The 14,917-nt window shown below is 38.4% G+C and overlaps 1 protein-coding gene across 10 annotated transcripts in view; it reads left to right on the forward strand.

Annotated features, from left to right (window-relative positions):
- The window catches only part of FAM135A (family with sequence similarity 135 member A), a 95,326-nt gene that overhangs the window by 52,699 nt on the left and 27,710 nt on the right, over positions 1-14,917 (forward strand). For all 10 annotated transcript variants that reach the window (XM_049818177.1, XM_049818179.1, XM_049818180.1 and 7 more), the window contains 5 exons: positions 5,287-5,360; positions 5,666-5,820; positions 6,489-8,805; positions 10,767-10,927; positions 13,241-13,332. In XM_049818177.1, the coding sequence (XP_049674134.1) occupies positions 5,287-5,360; positions 5,666-5,820; positions 6,489-8,805; positions 10,767-10,927; positions 13,241-13,332 (2,799 nt within the window). The remainder of the gene's footprint in view (positions 1-5,286; positions 5,361-5,665; positions 5,821-6,488; positions 8,806-10,766; positions 10,928-13,240; positions 13,333-14,917) is intronic.

A 14,917-nucleotide genomic window follows, 5' to 3' on the forward strand; every position in this document is an offset into this window, starting at 1 on the left:
GTTGATCTGTATTTGTGTATACACAGTTGCTGTGGACTTCCTACACGCAAAACTATAGCAATGCTGGTTCCCATAGTGAAATATTCTCAAGTATGAACTAAAGCATTACCCTTACTTTCTAATAAAGATATTTTTCCCTCCTGTCTTTTGTGGCCAAGGATTTGAAGAAACCTAGCATTTTAAGGTTTTCAGAGTAAGATTCATTAAACCAAAAACAAATAAACAATTACACCCACCACCCCTACTCATCAAACACACAGCATGATCTTCAGTGGACCTGGCATCTTTACTGTCTGCCATCACCATCTGTGTATTTCTCACGCACATTATAGAATAGGTCATTTTCAGAGATTATCTGGAGGCGCTTCTTGTACAACCATTTACAGAGAGCTTGTTAGAAGGTCTGGTTAATGTGAATACATGTTAGTAGTGCTTTGTAATAGTCACAGGCCAAAACAAAGTCTGTTTTAAGGCTTTAGTTCTCAGGGGGTTGATTTGTCTCACCAGCATTTCTGTCACTTGCATCAAAACCATTTCTCTTTTGGTTCTGGAGGGGAAACCTGTGAAGGATACTTGGGCTGTGGTCTTATGTACAGACTTGATAAATCACATTGTTTGATGAAGGAATCATGGCTGTGGAAGTGGCCTATTCTGGAGAATAAATGGAATCTTTCAGAAATATCGCAAGGCTTATTTGTTAGACGTGCTAGCTGTAGGAAAGTGTGATCATTTTACTGGCTATCTATGAATCTTAGCTTTCTGTGCTTTTTGTATGAATTCTGGAATCCTTCAAGTTAACTGGTGGAAGGTATGAAATGAGAATACTGTTTCACTTAACCTGCACTTGCATTTAACTGCTGGTATGTTAGTGTTTGTACCAGTATATATTTAATAAAACCTGCTCCAATGTTTTAAATGAAAGAAAAGATATGACTAATGATTATCCTTTTGAGTTGCTGTTATGCCCACTTCTTTTGTAATACGTCACTATGCATAAATAAACTCCTTTAAGTTGAGCTCAGAGGTGACCCTTCTTATAATTGAAACAGTTGAGCTTATTTTATTTCTGAAAGAAGTGGCTAATTGCTATTTCTTATTGAGTTCTGCAGTTACTGGATACTTCATTATGTACCCAAACATCAAAGACTTAAAAGGAGATGCAAGACATGGGTAATCTTAAACTTACCTTTTTATTTAGGGCCTGATAGCGAAGAGCAAGCAGGCCGATTCTTTAAGAATCGAGTAATATGGCATCAGGAAGGAAATTTTATCTGACCCAACTTACAGACAACCAGCAATGTGATGTTACTTAGTTTTGCAAACACTAATTTGCAAATGTGACACTGGTCTTCTGTACTCCAAGATGTGAAGAGCTTGTGCAAATACTTTGCAAATATAGGTAATTAAAATATAAATGAGAAACCATAGCTCCACTGAGCTTCCCACATGGCAGTAGAGCAGGAGCCAGCAATCCATAAATTCAGTAAACCTTTAAATTAAGAAGAGATGGTAAATCTGAGCCTTGTCATATCTAAGAGCGTTTTCGGTTGTTGATTTTGGATCCTGTTTTTCAGTGCTTAGTATAATAATTTGTAATTTGTCTTAATAATCTCTGGAGAATTTATATTCTGAGGGTTTGTATAAACTTCTTTTGGGAAACCTACAATGATCATGTTTCACTAGAGGCATTATCCGCACATACCGAATGATGCAGGCTTTCTGGTTACTGAATTTAGTTGAGATTTGAGAGATGACCTACTAATTCTCCTCTTGAGAGAATATCTGTCCTTTCTGGAATAAAGTTTTTGCACTATACAAAATTCTATTCTTCTAAATAATCATTTCTATTTTGGAAATCGATACTCTGATACATTCACAACTGGATTTTATAACTTTTCATCTTGCAATATTTACGGACTATACCCTCCATGGGAAATTCATCCCTGGGAAAGTTTAGTATTAATCTAAGATAAATGAACTCTTTTAGAGAGTCATTAATCTGACTGGTTTAGATATTTGTGTTAAAATACCCCCTAGAAATGCCTGTCATCTGTATTTGGTCAAAGGACTTTCACCCTCTTTGTGTAGATGCTTATGAAACAGGTATTTCTGCTGAAGTGTTGTTAGAAAATAAGGTTATAATGAAATAATATGTTTTTTAAGTTTTAAAAATTATTATTTTAATAATTTTACTTATTTTTTACTTCATTTACTTAAGTATTTAAATATTTAACTATTTTCAAATACTTTGAATATAAAGCTACATAAACTTAGGTATACTAGAACATCCATCAACTACATTATCACACTGATAAGGTTTACAACTGCGTTTTATTGAAAAAAATGCTTAGAATATGTTATTTGATATTACAAAAAGTTTGCACACTGAACTAATTCACCTCTTTGTTCCATAGTGACATCTTCTGGTAGGTCCAAAATTCTTTCTTTCAGTTTGATTAGTCCTAAAACACGAGAACTAAGAACTAAGATCTCAGACTGCTACTCATAAACGTGCAGGGACTCAATATATATTCCACAGCAGTTTTTCTATCTGATTTTTCCTCCACTTCTGTTTACATTGGGAGGACCATAAAAACGTAATTTTGGGAAGTGTGTAGGGACTAGGAATAGCTGATACAATTTCCTCCTGCAAAAGTCATTGTAGGGTCGGCCCAAGTCGGTACCACCGGAGTCCCTGGCACCAGCCCGTAGTCGTTCTGGTTCTGCAGAGCCTGTTTAGCAGCATCCTAGCAAATGTCATGGTCCTTCCATAAGTTAAGCACTGATTAAACATAACAAACTACTGTTGGCTTGGGTTTTTTGCTCTCTTTAACATTGATTTATGTGGGCTTTCGGAGCTTGCTTTGAACTAGTTTTATACTGTTGCTATTATGCTAAAAGCTGTCTGGAGCTGGTAATCAGATTTTCTTCAAAAGCACTAGAATTACTTAAACAATTATAAACGAGATTTGTTGCAAACAAAAAAAGCCTTCCTTTTCTATTTGAGAGAGTGGCAGAATTTTAAAGATCTGTTCTCCATGTAACAGCAGTTACCGTACGTGGTAAAGTGTTTGCTTGCATCTGAAGTCAAAACCATCTTGCTTGCCTCCTGGGAAACAGCTTTATGCTCTCTTCTTGACTTGAATGACAGACATCTACTAACTGGGCAATATTCCTGTTACTGTTTTATTTCCTATTACCTGATTGATTAGGCTCTAATTAATTTTTTAATTGCTTGGTTTAGACCAATAACCAGTCCACTCTTCATGATCAATTGTTCTAAAATCTAGGTTTTAACCTGTAAAATTGTCTTTAAGTCTATTTTATAACGGTCTTCTCCCTTTCTGGGGGAGAGGTTGGGGATTAGCTCTGACAAAATCACATATTTGGAAGGTAGATGTCTGTTTAGAAAAGCCAGCTGGGAGAATGCAGAGGACTACTTAGGAACACTGATTCTAATCCCACACGTGTATGCATGAACTTCTAACATAATTTCTGATGGAAAGTGGGTAGGTCTTTTGTGTGTATGTCTGTTCACTGCTGAGACTGGAAGTTGCATTTGCAAGAAAGTATCAAATTTAGTGTTTTCTTTTTACTTCAAAACAGTTTCCATGACTATTCATGGATGATGTTATGACTGAGATTAATTTCCTATAATACCGTAAAATGAATTCTGGGAGGTTGGGACAGAACTTTCAGCTTCTAGTCCAGGTTAGAGAGAGATTGGGGCTTTAATGTTTGTGGTTTGGGGTTGTTTTTTTTTTTCTTGGAGCAATTTTTCCCCAGTTTTTCATTTATTAAAAAAAAAAAGAAGTAGAAGCTACAGAATATAAAACTTCATCCAAACGGTACTCTCTCAAAGTATACTGGGCAGTGTATCGGGAGGGAAAGCTAACTTCCCTGCAAGTGCTTATCTCTGAACAAAAGTTCACCTGGTCCTGAGAGTCCGATGTTTGCCAGCTAATGCACAGGGTTCTCCTAGTGCCACGTCTCTGCTCGGGGTGGATGCGGATGCTGATGCTGGCCGCAGCTCTGAGTGAAGTGAATGAGCTGAGGGAACTGAACTAGGTCTGATATCTGCTCCACCAGCTACACTGCAAACTTGCACGGTCTGTTTGGGGAATTAGATAACTTAAGAGGAAGACACAGGGTAGACTGAAGAAATAAAGGAGTAGGGGGCCAGGAGATGGTTGGTAAATAAATGATTAATTAAGTAGATTAGCCACATATGTGGTCTCTAAGTGGGATAGAAATTTTATTTTAATTGATATAAACAAATTGATGTTTATGCCCGTTAATGCACAAACAGTTGCCAACAGCCACTGTACAGCACATTCTCTTTTTTTGTATGTGTTGTTACAACAAACAAGGTACTATCATACTGCATTGAATTGCCTTTTTTTTTTTTTTTTGATGCAGGTAAATGGGCAGTTGCAAAAAGGAATGCTCTAAAAAATGCATCTAGGTTGAATTAATATTTTTAAAATACTGGAAATGTGAGACATCTCATCTTGCGAAAATCTTAACTTTGGGTTTTCTAGATACTGTATTTTCAATACATTGATTATGTTTTTATTTGTAGTAAATTGCTGTATAGTTCACACTATTTCCACAGTATGTATTTGATAATAAAAAAAGTATGCTTCCCTATGTTATAAAATACCATTTTAGTATTGTATGGTTTATTGAATTCAGGCATACAATTAAGTCTTGAATACAGTGCTTCTAATTAGCATAGATTTTTTTATTGTCTTTGTCGTTTGCAGTCAAAATCTTTACAAACATTTTTTTTGCACAGTGGTTTACTGTGGGCTAAAGAGTATTCATGCAAAGTTTGAAACACATACTTCTCTGTATTTTGAGACTGCAGAATATCTCATGGGTTTCTACTTCTGAAAGTAATCCTCAAGCATGTTCAGGAGTGTCCATCAAACAGTCATTGCCTTTCTTCTCATTGAAATATCTCATAATATTTTTTTGTGTTATTGTTTCAGGTGAGCCTGATTTGGATGACTGATTTCTTGGTAATCAAGTTTTTAGCAGGCAGTTGAATCTAATATAACTCCCCTAAGTTATCCAGTGCAGAAATTAAAATTCTCATTTCAGTCACTAGTCTTGTCTGTGGCATCCTTTTCCCTCCCACTCAGACTGAACATTTTTTAAAAAAAAAAGTATCTCTCTCTATAAGACATAAAAGTTAATAACATTGCTGTGTAGGAATGCTTGTGGATTTTCAAAAATTGTATATAATATAAAATAAGCTCTAACTTCATTTGGATCTTGCAGGTGCGCAGATTTGCAGAAGCATTCTTTTGTCTTGAGCATCCAAGACAAGCTGCCCTTGCCTATCAAGAACTACAGTGAGTAGCCTTTTGAAGTGCACAGTGTGTAGCATTAAGTGCTATTATTCTACACCTTATGTTGTGTAGAAGTACTGTCTTGCAAAAATACTTGCATAACAAGTTCAAGAGAAACATACGTTCTAAATATAGATTTGAAGTTTTTTAATGGAAGTTTAAGAAGTTATTAAATAACTATTAAAGCTATTAAATAACTAATTAGTAGAACAGCTTCTACTAAAGTGAATTAAACTACTGCTGATTGTTGTTAATATAAAAATGAATAGTTCTATTCTTTTCATGTAGGACTACTTCCTTTTTTTCAGTGCTCAGAGTCATCTACAGATGTGTGCAGCTATCAAAAACACTTCCTTCTGCAGTTCTCTTCCACCCCTCCCTATTGAATGCAGTGAACTAGATGGAGATATGAACTCCTTGCCTATAATCTTTGAAGATCGATATTTAGATTCGATTACTGAAGGTAAACACACTTCACAGTGCAGTTTCCTTTTTGAAGAAATGAACAAAAATTATGTAAAACCTGAGTATTTTTCTTTACATTTCTTGCTGGCTTTAAAGGAGTGCATTTATTTTCTAGGAAATGTTTCTTTATTTGGAGTTTTGAGGATGTGTCAAGGGAAGGGTCCAGAGAAGGGCCACAAAGATGATGAAAGGACTGGGAAGCCTGCCATAAGCGGAAAGGCTGAGGGAGCTGGGTTTGTTCAGCCTTGAGAAAAGAAGGCTTAGGGGAGACCTTATCGCCATGTTCCAGTATTTAAAGGGTGGCTAGGAAGAAGATGGAGACTCCCTTTTTACAAGGAGTCACATGGAAAAGAGGGGAGATTGCAATTGGACACAAGGAAGATTTTTCACAACAAGAACAATTGGCCATTGGAATAATCTCCCCAGGGAAGTGGTGGATTCCCCAATATTGGATGCTTTTAAGGTGCAGCTGGACAGGGTGCTGGGCTATCTTGTCTAGACAGTGCTTTTGCCAGGGAAGGTTGGACCAGATGATAGTTGAGGTCCCTTCCAACCTGGTGTTCTATGATTACTAGTGTTTTATAGCTTCAGTTACCTGCATAATCTTGTTGTAAACAATCCTTTTTTTCCCCACCCCACCCCCCCCATCTCTTTTTTTGGTGAAAGATCTGGATGTACCCTGGTTGGTAGTTCAGAGTCTTCCAAGGTCAGAGTCCAATAAACTGGATAAATTTGAAGCTGAAGAAAGTTTTGTAGCTGGTTTTACTAGCCCGGAACTGAAAATAAGACCTGCAGGTGCCTCCAACCTTTGGCATTCAGAAAGTGAAAAGATGCTAACAAAAACTTTGAAAGGGAAAAATGAAGATGCAAATAAATCCAAGGTTAAGGTTACTAAGCTCATGAAAACGATGAAACCTGAAACCACAAAAAAAGTCGTAAAACAGAACTCTAAGGACTCTGTGGTCTTAGTAGGCTACAAATGTTTGAAAAGTGCACCACTGGAAGATGCCTCTAGAAGCTCAGAAGGCAGGCCTTCATACAATGCTAACGAAGGGCTGGACCCTACATTAGGTGGATTTCCTTGTGATACAAAGACCTGCACCAGGCAAATAAGTCAAAGAGAACTTCTGTTTTTGCCATCTGGAACTGAGGAAAAGACTGCCAAGATTGAAGGTGTCCAGCCAGGTCCGGGTAGCCCTGTGCACTGTGAAAATGCAGCTATTTTTGGTAGACTTACTATCTCCCAGACAGGTTCTGGAACTGTACACGCAGATAATGGTCTACAGCCCAGAGGTACACTTGAAGGTTGTCATGGCGGTCAGCCAGCTTCCTCAGGAGTCAGGACAATTGAGGTCAAACCAAGTAATAAGAATCCCTATGAAGGGGAGAAAGTAACTGTACACATTGGATCCTGGGCTGAGTTTCCGCAAGATGGAGTACAAGGAGAGAATCTGCAGACACCCAATATTCAGTCTTCAGAATCTGGAAATAAGTTGAATTCAGGAGAACAGGAACCAGTGCTTGAAAAGGAAGACGTCCACGAAAGAAACTTCCGACATACCAGTGACGTCTTGACAAAAATGAAAAGTAATCAGCCCACACTTTCTACAAAAGAAAGTCAACTTTCTGCAAGTGGAGACATGACTAAATTACCAGATGTTAGCATGACATATGCCTCTTCTAGGTTTTCAGATTCCGGTGTAGAAAGTGAACCAAGTTCTTTTGCAACTCACCCCAACCCTGATCAGGTTTTTGAAAATGTCCAAGGGCAAAGTGCATACAATGGTGAAAGAGTATTTCCTCAGCTTTTACTAAAACCGGACTGTGCTATAAAAAATGCAATAGAAAGCCACTGCACTGAGAGTACCAGCGCTGTAAGTGAAATACAGTCATCCCTGACATCCATAAATTCTCTGCCTTCAGATGATGATGAGCTGTCACCTGATGAGAATTCAAAGATATCTATTGTACCTGAATGCCAGCTAAGTGACAGTAAAACGGTATTGGATCTTGGAGCAATTGACTTGCCAAAATGTGATGACAGTAAAAAATCAAACACCACTTTGCAGCAACAGTGTGTTATATTTTCAGGGCACTTGGATAACAAAGCTCTGTCTATACATTCCTCGCTCTCAGGAACAAAAGATCTTTTACACTTAGTTGTTTCAGATGAGGATACGTCTACTGATGTGAAAAGTTACAGCCCACAGGCAGGCCTTGGCACAACCTGCAAGGACTCTCAGGACCTTGAAAGGCATCTTAACACTACAGAAGAAACAGTTAAATTGCGTTTGGAAATTGCTTGTGTGGGTGAGCCATCTGTTGTTTCAGGTTCTTCATCTGTAAATGCAGTGTATGAGGTTGAAAAAACAAATGAAGGAAAACATAATGAGCCTTTAGAACTGAAGGAGACAACTGAAGAACTGTCAGTAGCTAAAAGTGAAACTGGTACAGATAATCCTTCCCCAACCAGTAGTACTGACATGGTAAAGCAAGGGCTTGTCGAAAACTATTTTGGCTCTCGAAGCAGCACAGATATTTCAGATATTTGGCCTATGGATAACAGCAATCCTGTTAGCCCTCAAAGGGAAACATATGAAAAACAAATTATTTGCTCTTCCCAGCAAGATGACGAAGAAGAGGAGGATCAAGAAATGATTGAAAACGGGTATTATGAAGAAACAGACTATAGTATATTGGATGGAGCTTCCAGTGCTGACCAGGATCATGGCTCAGCAGAAGAGAGAGCCCTGAGACCTGAAAGGATTGATAGTGGACATCTGCGAGACGGAATGACTGTGCCTCCTGTCTGTACTCCTGGTTGTCTGTCTTTTCCCTCTTCTCTGAGAGACTCTCCTTGCAATGTTATCTGTTCTTCAAGGAATAAATATGATGCAATTACACAACAGCCAGGCAGCACATCCTACAGCTCATCTTCTTCTGTTTCCTGGTATGAAAGCTCCCCCAAACCTCAAATGTTAGCGTAAGTGATTGTTTTAAAATAATTTTTTTTACTTTTAGAAATGATGTTAATGTAGTATAGAAGGGGAAAAGAAGCATGGTTAGGCTCTAGAATGCCCCAGGACTATGAGTTGTGGATTCTGCATGTTCAAGTAACATCACATTTTAGATATTCAGACAGAAAGTGTGTTAGCACTGAATTCCTTCTATCAGTTGTCTTGTAATTTCATGTGGTTTGACAAAATTCAAGCAAAACACAATTTTTTTGTTTCTCTAATATGTTGCTTTTTAAAAAAAAATAAACATTAGGCTGAAAAGTGATGTCATAATGGCTACTGAGCATAAAAATGGTGTTTTATGAAATGCAAGCTGTTAAAATAGCAAGCATAGGAAAGTATGCTTTGAGTTTAAACATGTAAAACCAAAAACATTCTGTAACTCGTTGTCCATCTACTTAGTTAAGTGAAGGAAATGTGCAATACAGGCCAAGGTGATGGCCTTATTTTTCAATCTTAACTTCAAATATCCAAAATGTAACGCCTCAGAGACCACAGTGCTCTAAGGGATCCCAGATTGCACCTTCTTTTGCAGTAAACATAGGAGTCCCTGGTAAGCCCCTGCTGCTAACTGAACATGGGAAGCAGCAGCTTAATGTGTCGTATTGGAGGTAAAAAGTTGCTATCAGAAAGAAGAAAGCTTAGAATGGAGGTAGAAACAAGGAGAATGCCAAGCAGGCAGGAGAGGTAGAGGGTAGCTGAGAACAAGAGGAAGGATTGAGCAGTGGTGGAGGAAAACAGGTTAGAAGTGGATAGAAAAGTAGCTTCTGAAATACTGGAGAGTGGGTGCTGGAGCGGGAGGGGTGAAAAGCAGAGACTGTTTAGCGTGTTCTGTAACAGTGAAAGAAAGAGGGAGCTTAGAGTAAAATCAAGGACTTGTCCTTGGGGCAGGCAGAGTCTCCCAGAGCGTGGGATAACTGGGATTCCAGAGGGCACGATCTGCTCCGTAGAGAGCCAACCTTGGTACATTCAGTTCAGAAAACATGTCTTGAGTACCAACTAAGTAACTGCTGCTGCAGAGTGATAAGACCAACCGCCTGCAGTGCTTTCTGTTTAGGCTAACTTCCTTGAGGCTTGCTCTTGCTGGTTAGTGAGGAATGAGCTAAACATAAAGCTGGGAAAACAGAGAACAAAAAGTAGAATGGGAGGAAAACGGTGAGCAGGCGGAAGAGGATGGGATGCAGTGTGACGCTGTGAGGGATCACACAGAACAGATGGATTAAGGAGGGAAAGAAGCATAAGGAAACATAAAGCTTGAAGTGCTGCAGGGCAACTGATATGCTATTCATTAGGTAGGAAGGTAATACACAAAAAACTAAGGGAAGGGGAAGAAAGGGAGGAAGACAAAGGAACTCCTAGCATGTGGGGAGCTCAGCTATTAGAAACTGTATAGCGTGTGCCTTCATATAATATGTAAAAGATAGAGGTCTGGATCACCAGAGGGGCTTTCTGGTGAGCAATTACAGCACTGGCTCCAGCTCTCTCTGACCTAGGAAATAGGTTTGAAATTTGGCAACAATCATCAAAAGGCAGTGGAAATCTTTACCTTGACTTCTGATTGGTAATAATTCCTGTAATTTTGTTACTGCATTTAAACAAAGCTGTTGCTTGCTCAAGACTAGAACTAACCCAGCATCTTCAGTGGTTTCAGAAATACTTCAGAGTTTGTGGAGACGTTCAAAGGAGAGAAGAGAGTAGAGCTTGGGATATGGATTTTGTTACACAGGGGCTGTAGGAAGCTGCAATAAAAAATATTTTGAGGAACTGGCTTGTTTTGTGAAGATAGTAATTGGATAAATATAGTTTCCTTGATATCAGTTACATAGAAGATAAAGCGAAAAGACTGTAGAAGACTGTATCCTAGGAGACCTTATGTTTGTTTGGCAATAGTAAATGTTGCTTTATCATAAATACGGTTTCGTTCCAGTTTCCTACAGGCTAAAGAAGAATTGAAGCAACTTAAACTTCCTGGATTTATGTATAGTGATGTTTTCAAACTGGCTTCTTCAATACCTTATTTCAGTATGGAAGAAGATGACTGTTCAGAAGAAGGAATACATCTTATAGTCTGCGTTCATGGCCTAGATGGTACGCTGGGAAACGTGATACTGAATGAGATAGCAGTTCATGTTACCAGTCAGGTTTACCTTTTGTCATTTGAACTGTGAACTGAATGCTTCTGAAGTAGGTTCACTGGAGGGAAATGGGAATCTGACATTGTACTGCTACCTTTGACAATGTGTTCCACAGAATTGTTTAAATTAAGAATTTTATCTCTGTGTGGTTTAACCCCAGCCAATAACTAAGCACCATCCAGCCACTCACTCACTCCCCCCTGGCAGGATGGGGGAGAGGATCAGAAGGGTAAAAGTGAGAAAACTCATGGGCTGAGATAAAGATAGTTTAATAGGTAAAGCAAAAGTCACACATGCAAGCAAAGCAAACCCAGGAATCCATTCCCCACTTCCCATGGACAGGCAGGAGTTCAGCCATCTCCAGGACAGCAGGGCTCTAGCACGCCCAACGCTCCCTTGGGAAGACAAACGCCATCACTCCCAACGTCCCCCCTTCCTTCTTCTTCCCCCAGATTTTATTGCCGAGCATGACGTCCTCTGGTGTGGGATGTCCCTGGGGTCATTCGGGGTCAGCTGTCCCGGCTGTGTTCCCCCCCCCCCGACTCCTTGTGCCCCCCCCAGCCTCCTCGCTGGTGGGGTGGTGGGGAGAAGCAGAACAGCCCTTGGCTCTGGGCAAGCACTGCTCAACAGGAACCAAAACATCCCTGGGTTATCAGCACTGTTTCCAGCACAAATCCAAACCACAGCCCCATACCAGCTACTATGGAAAAAATTAAGTCTGTCCCAGCCAAAACCAGCGCAATGCAACATTTGTGTTTAATAAAACTTTCATGCACATAAACCAATTTTATGCCATAGTTCACATTAGATACATCTTCCATTTTTTTATGTCATACAGGTATTTGTCCGTATCGTGGTAATAGAATGGAGTTACTAACAAAACAATTTTGTTTAGGATTTGTAATGTTACGTTGTCAAGGGAAGTATGTGTATCTTGTTAGGAAAAAAATAGTGTATGTAAAATGCAGTTAAGTGTTTATAAGGTTCTAAAAGGTTAGATTGCTGAATCATAGAATGGTTGAAGTTGGAAGGAATCTCTGGAGATTGTCTCCCCTGCTCAAAGCGGGGTCATCTACAGCAGGTTGTCCAGGACCCAAACCGGTTGGGTTTTTTAATATTTCCAAGGACAGAGACTCCATTGTAGTAGAGAAAATCTCTTGGTAATTGAAAGAATCGGAAAGCTTAAATAGGTTGAGTATATTCACTTGCTTTTAGTTGAAAGCATAGGTGCATGTTAAGAAATAATATCCCCTCTAGTTAAGATATTCAGAGCTTTCTGCCATCAAATATTTTTGTCTTTTTTTGGAGAAACTTCTTAAATTAACAATGTCAGGAAATACAAGAAGGCAGTAGGATAGAATATTGGACTGGACCCGCACAGCCTTCTTGTTCATTTTTCAGATTTCTAAGTTAAAAAAAATATTAAAATAACAGAATAGCTTTCCTCTCTTCCTCTGGGCAGAAAGCAGCCTTTGTTAAATGCTTTTAAAACAACTCGGAAGTATTCCTTCTTACTAGCGTAGATGTTCAAGTGCTATTGCATGCCTAGAATTGACAAAAAAGTTGGCCAAAAAACCTGTTGTTTAAAAAAAGTCTTTGAAGCCTTAGAAAGTTTCATATAGTTAGAATTTTCTTATGAAATGACAAGTTCATACAAGTTCTTTCCTATTAATAACAGATTTAAACAAAAACCTTGTTCTCTAATTAAGGCAGAAAGGGTACTCTTTCTTCAAAAGCATACATGTTCATTAATATAGAGAAGTCTTCAGGATGCTAGTTAAACTAGCATTTGTAGCCTTGGGTACCAGTCTAAATGTATCTTTATCTGCTAACAGTCCACTCTGCCTTTTTATTCTATGAAAATGTTTATGACTTGCCCTTATTCCTTGCTCCTTCACTGAATTCTTTAAGCTAGCTCTGAGTTCTTTAATTGACTTTTATCAAAAGTAATTAGGTTTTCAAGAATGTAATACTCACAGTGCTATGTATCTGTTGGATGCTAAGACAAAATCAAACATGACTTCCTAAATCCTTGCCTTTTTAAAATGGTGTCTGCATTGAATGTCATTTTTACAGACTGTTTTGTCACTGCATTTGGCATTGCAGTTTATCTTCCCAAGTCTTACTGAATTTTAATTAGGGCTGAGAATATCGTTAGCTGTGTTTAAATATAAAGTTGTGCCATAGGTTCATTTCAGTATTCTAAGTGCTTTTATTGCAAGTTAACTTTGCAGTATCTAATCTCTTGATTGTTTTTCCTTTTAAGGTAACAGCGCAGATCTAAGATTAGTGAAGACTTACATTGAGCTAGGGCTGCCTGGAGGGAGAATAGATTTTCTTATGTCCGAAAGGAATCAGGTATTTGCCAACAAAAAAAAGAATTTTTGTAAAGCAATAAACAGTGTACAACTTCAGACATGTTTACTTAATGGCACTATTGTGTTGCAGTTTACCACATTTGGTATATTTTCATTGTATTCTCACGGAATCCATTATTTGATCTGTGGCTTGCATTAAAGTAATTACACAACCTGGTATGATATTGAAGGTAGATACATAAAGAGTAATGCTTGCTGCTACCATTTTGTTGCGTGTACTGATATCTCCTAAGTTCTCAGCATAATCAGTTAGGATTGTAGGTAAAATACCCTCCTCGACATTAATGGTAAAAATGGTGATAGTGAAAACTGGTGTGGCAAGCAGGGAGATGTGTTATTTCACAGGATCTGAGAAATACAAAATACCTGTCTCTTGTTCTTTTGTCAGTGTACTGTGAGGTCTGCATCGTGGCACTGAACCAACATCAAATTACCTCTGTTAAACTTTTGTGAATTTTATTATTTTCAGGTGAAGTAAACTTGGCACAGCACAGAAGACCAATTTTTACTTTTTTTGTGTGTGTTACATATTGTATTAGGCATACTTCAGGGATGAATTAGAACAAAGAGTCTCTTCAATGGCTCAAATGAGAGGTTCATTTAGTGCAGTAGTGTTTTTCTGGCGATAGCTGCTGGGATGCTTTGTGAAGCAGGCTGGACAGGCACCAAGCCATGCTTCCTCTTCTCTAGCCCTATAGGTTTTGGCAGTCAGCAGTTCTGAAACTTTCTGATTTGGGAATTCCATTGAGACCACTGAGCCTAATAGCTACTGACGAACTTTTCTCCTTAATGTTTGCTGATTCTTTTTGAATGTTTTTACTTCCAGTTCCCACAGCATACAGTTGAGATTAATTCTATGGTTCATGTACATTACTAATTCAGTTGCAAACAAGGAAATGTAAACAAATCTCCCTACAGCTTGTTTTGGGAAAAAAATGGTCAATAATCATTCCCCATTTTCTGCTTCAGTTAATCAACTATTTTATAAACAAGTATAATTTCTCCCTCAGGAGGCAACTGAAGAGACTTAGTCCATTCAGTATTTCTCAGGATCACATGTGAAACAGTTTCTGGTCATCCATGATACTCTTCCCTGCCCACTTTCAAACTTCTTGTCATTTAAAATAGTATGATCAGAACTAGACAGGGCATTTAAGATGCTTGTGCACTATGGACTTAGAAAATGTGATGGTGATATTTTCTGTTCTCTCCTTGCTTTCCTAATGTAGCTGATTATATAGAGTGCAGATGTATAGATTATTGTTCGCATATATGTTTAGGGCTTTTTTTCCCTATGTAACACTGTTTTGCATTTCTTGCCGTTTTATCACCCTGGCGTGCAGTACTATAAGATTCTTCTGAAATTCTGGTCGGTTCTAGATTTGACTATCCTGGATATTTGGTTTTGTCTACAAACTCTGACATCTCATCTCCTTCTTCCCTTTCCCAGATCATTTATCAATATGTTGAACCCTTCTAGCACAGATCCTTTGGAACTTGTGGTGAAAAGTTTTAGGCAGCCTTTGTCTACCTCTTTTTTAATTTCTTACTGCTAATCATTGTAG

Source organism: Accipiter gentilis, chromosome 15 (genome assembly GCF_929443795.1).
Source record: "Accipiter gentilis chromosome 15, bAccGen1.1, whole genome shotgun sequence".
In the NCBI taxonomy this organism is placed as follows: Eukaryota; Metazoa; Chordata; class Aves; order Accipitriformes; family Accipitridae; genus Astur; species Astur gentilis.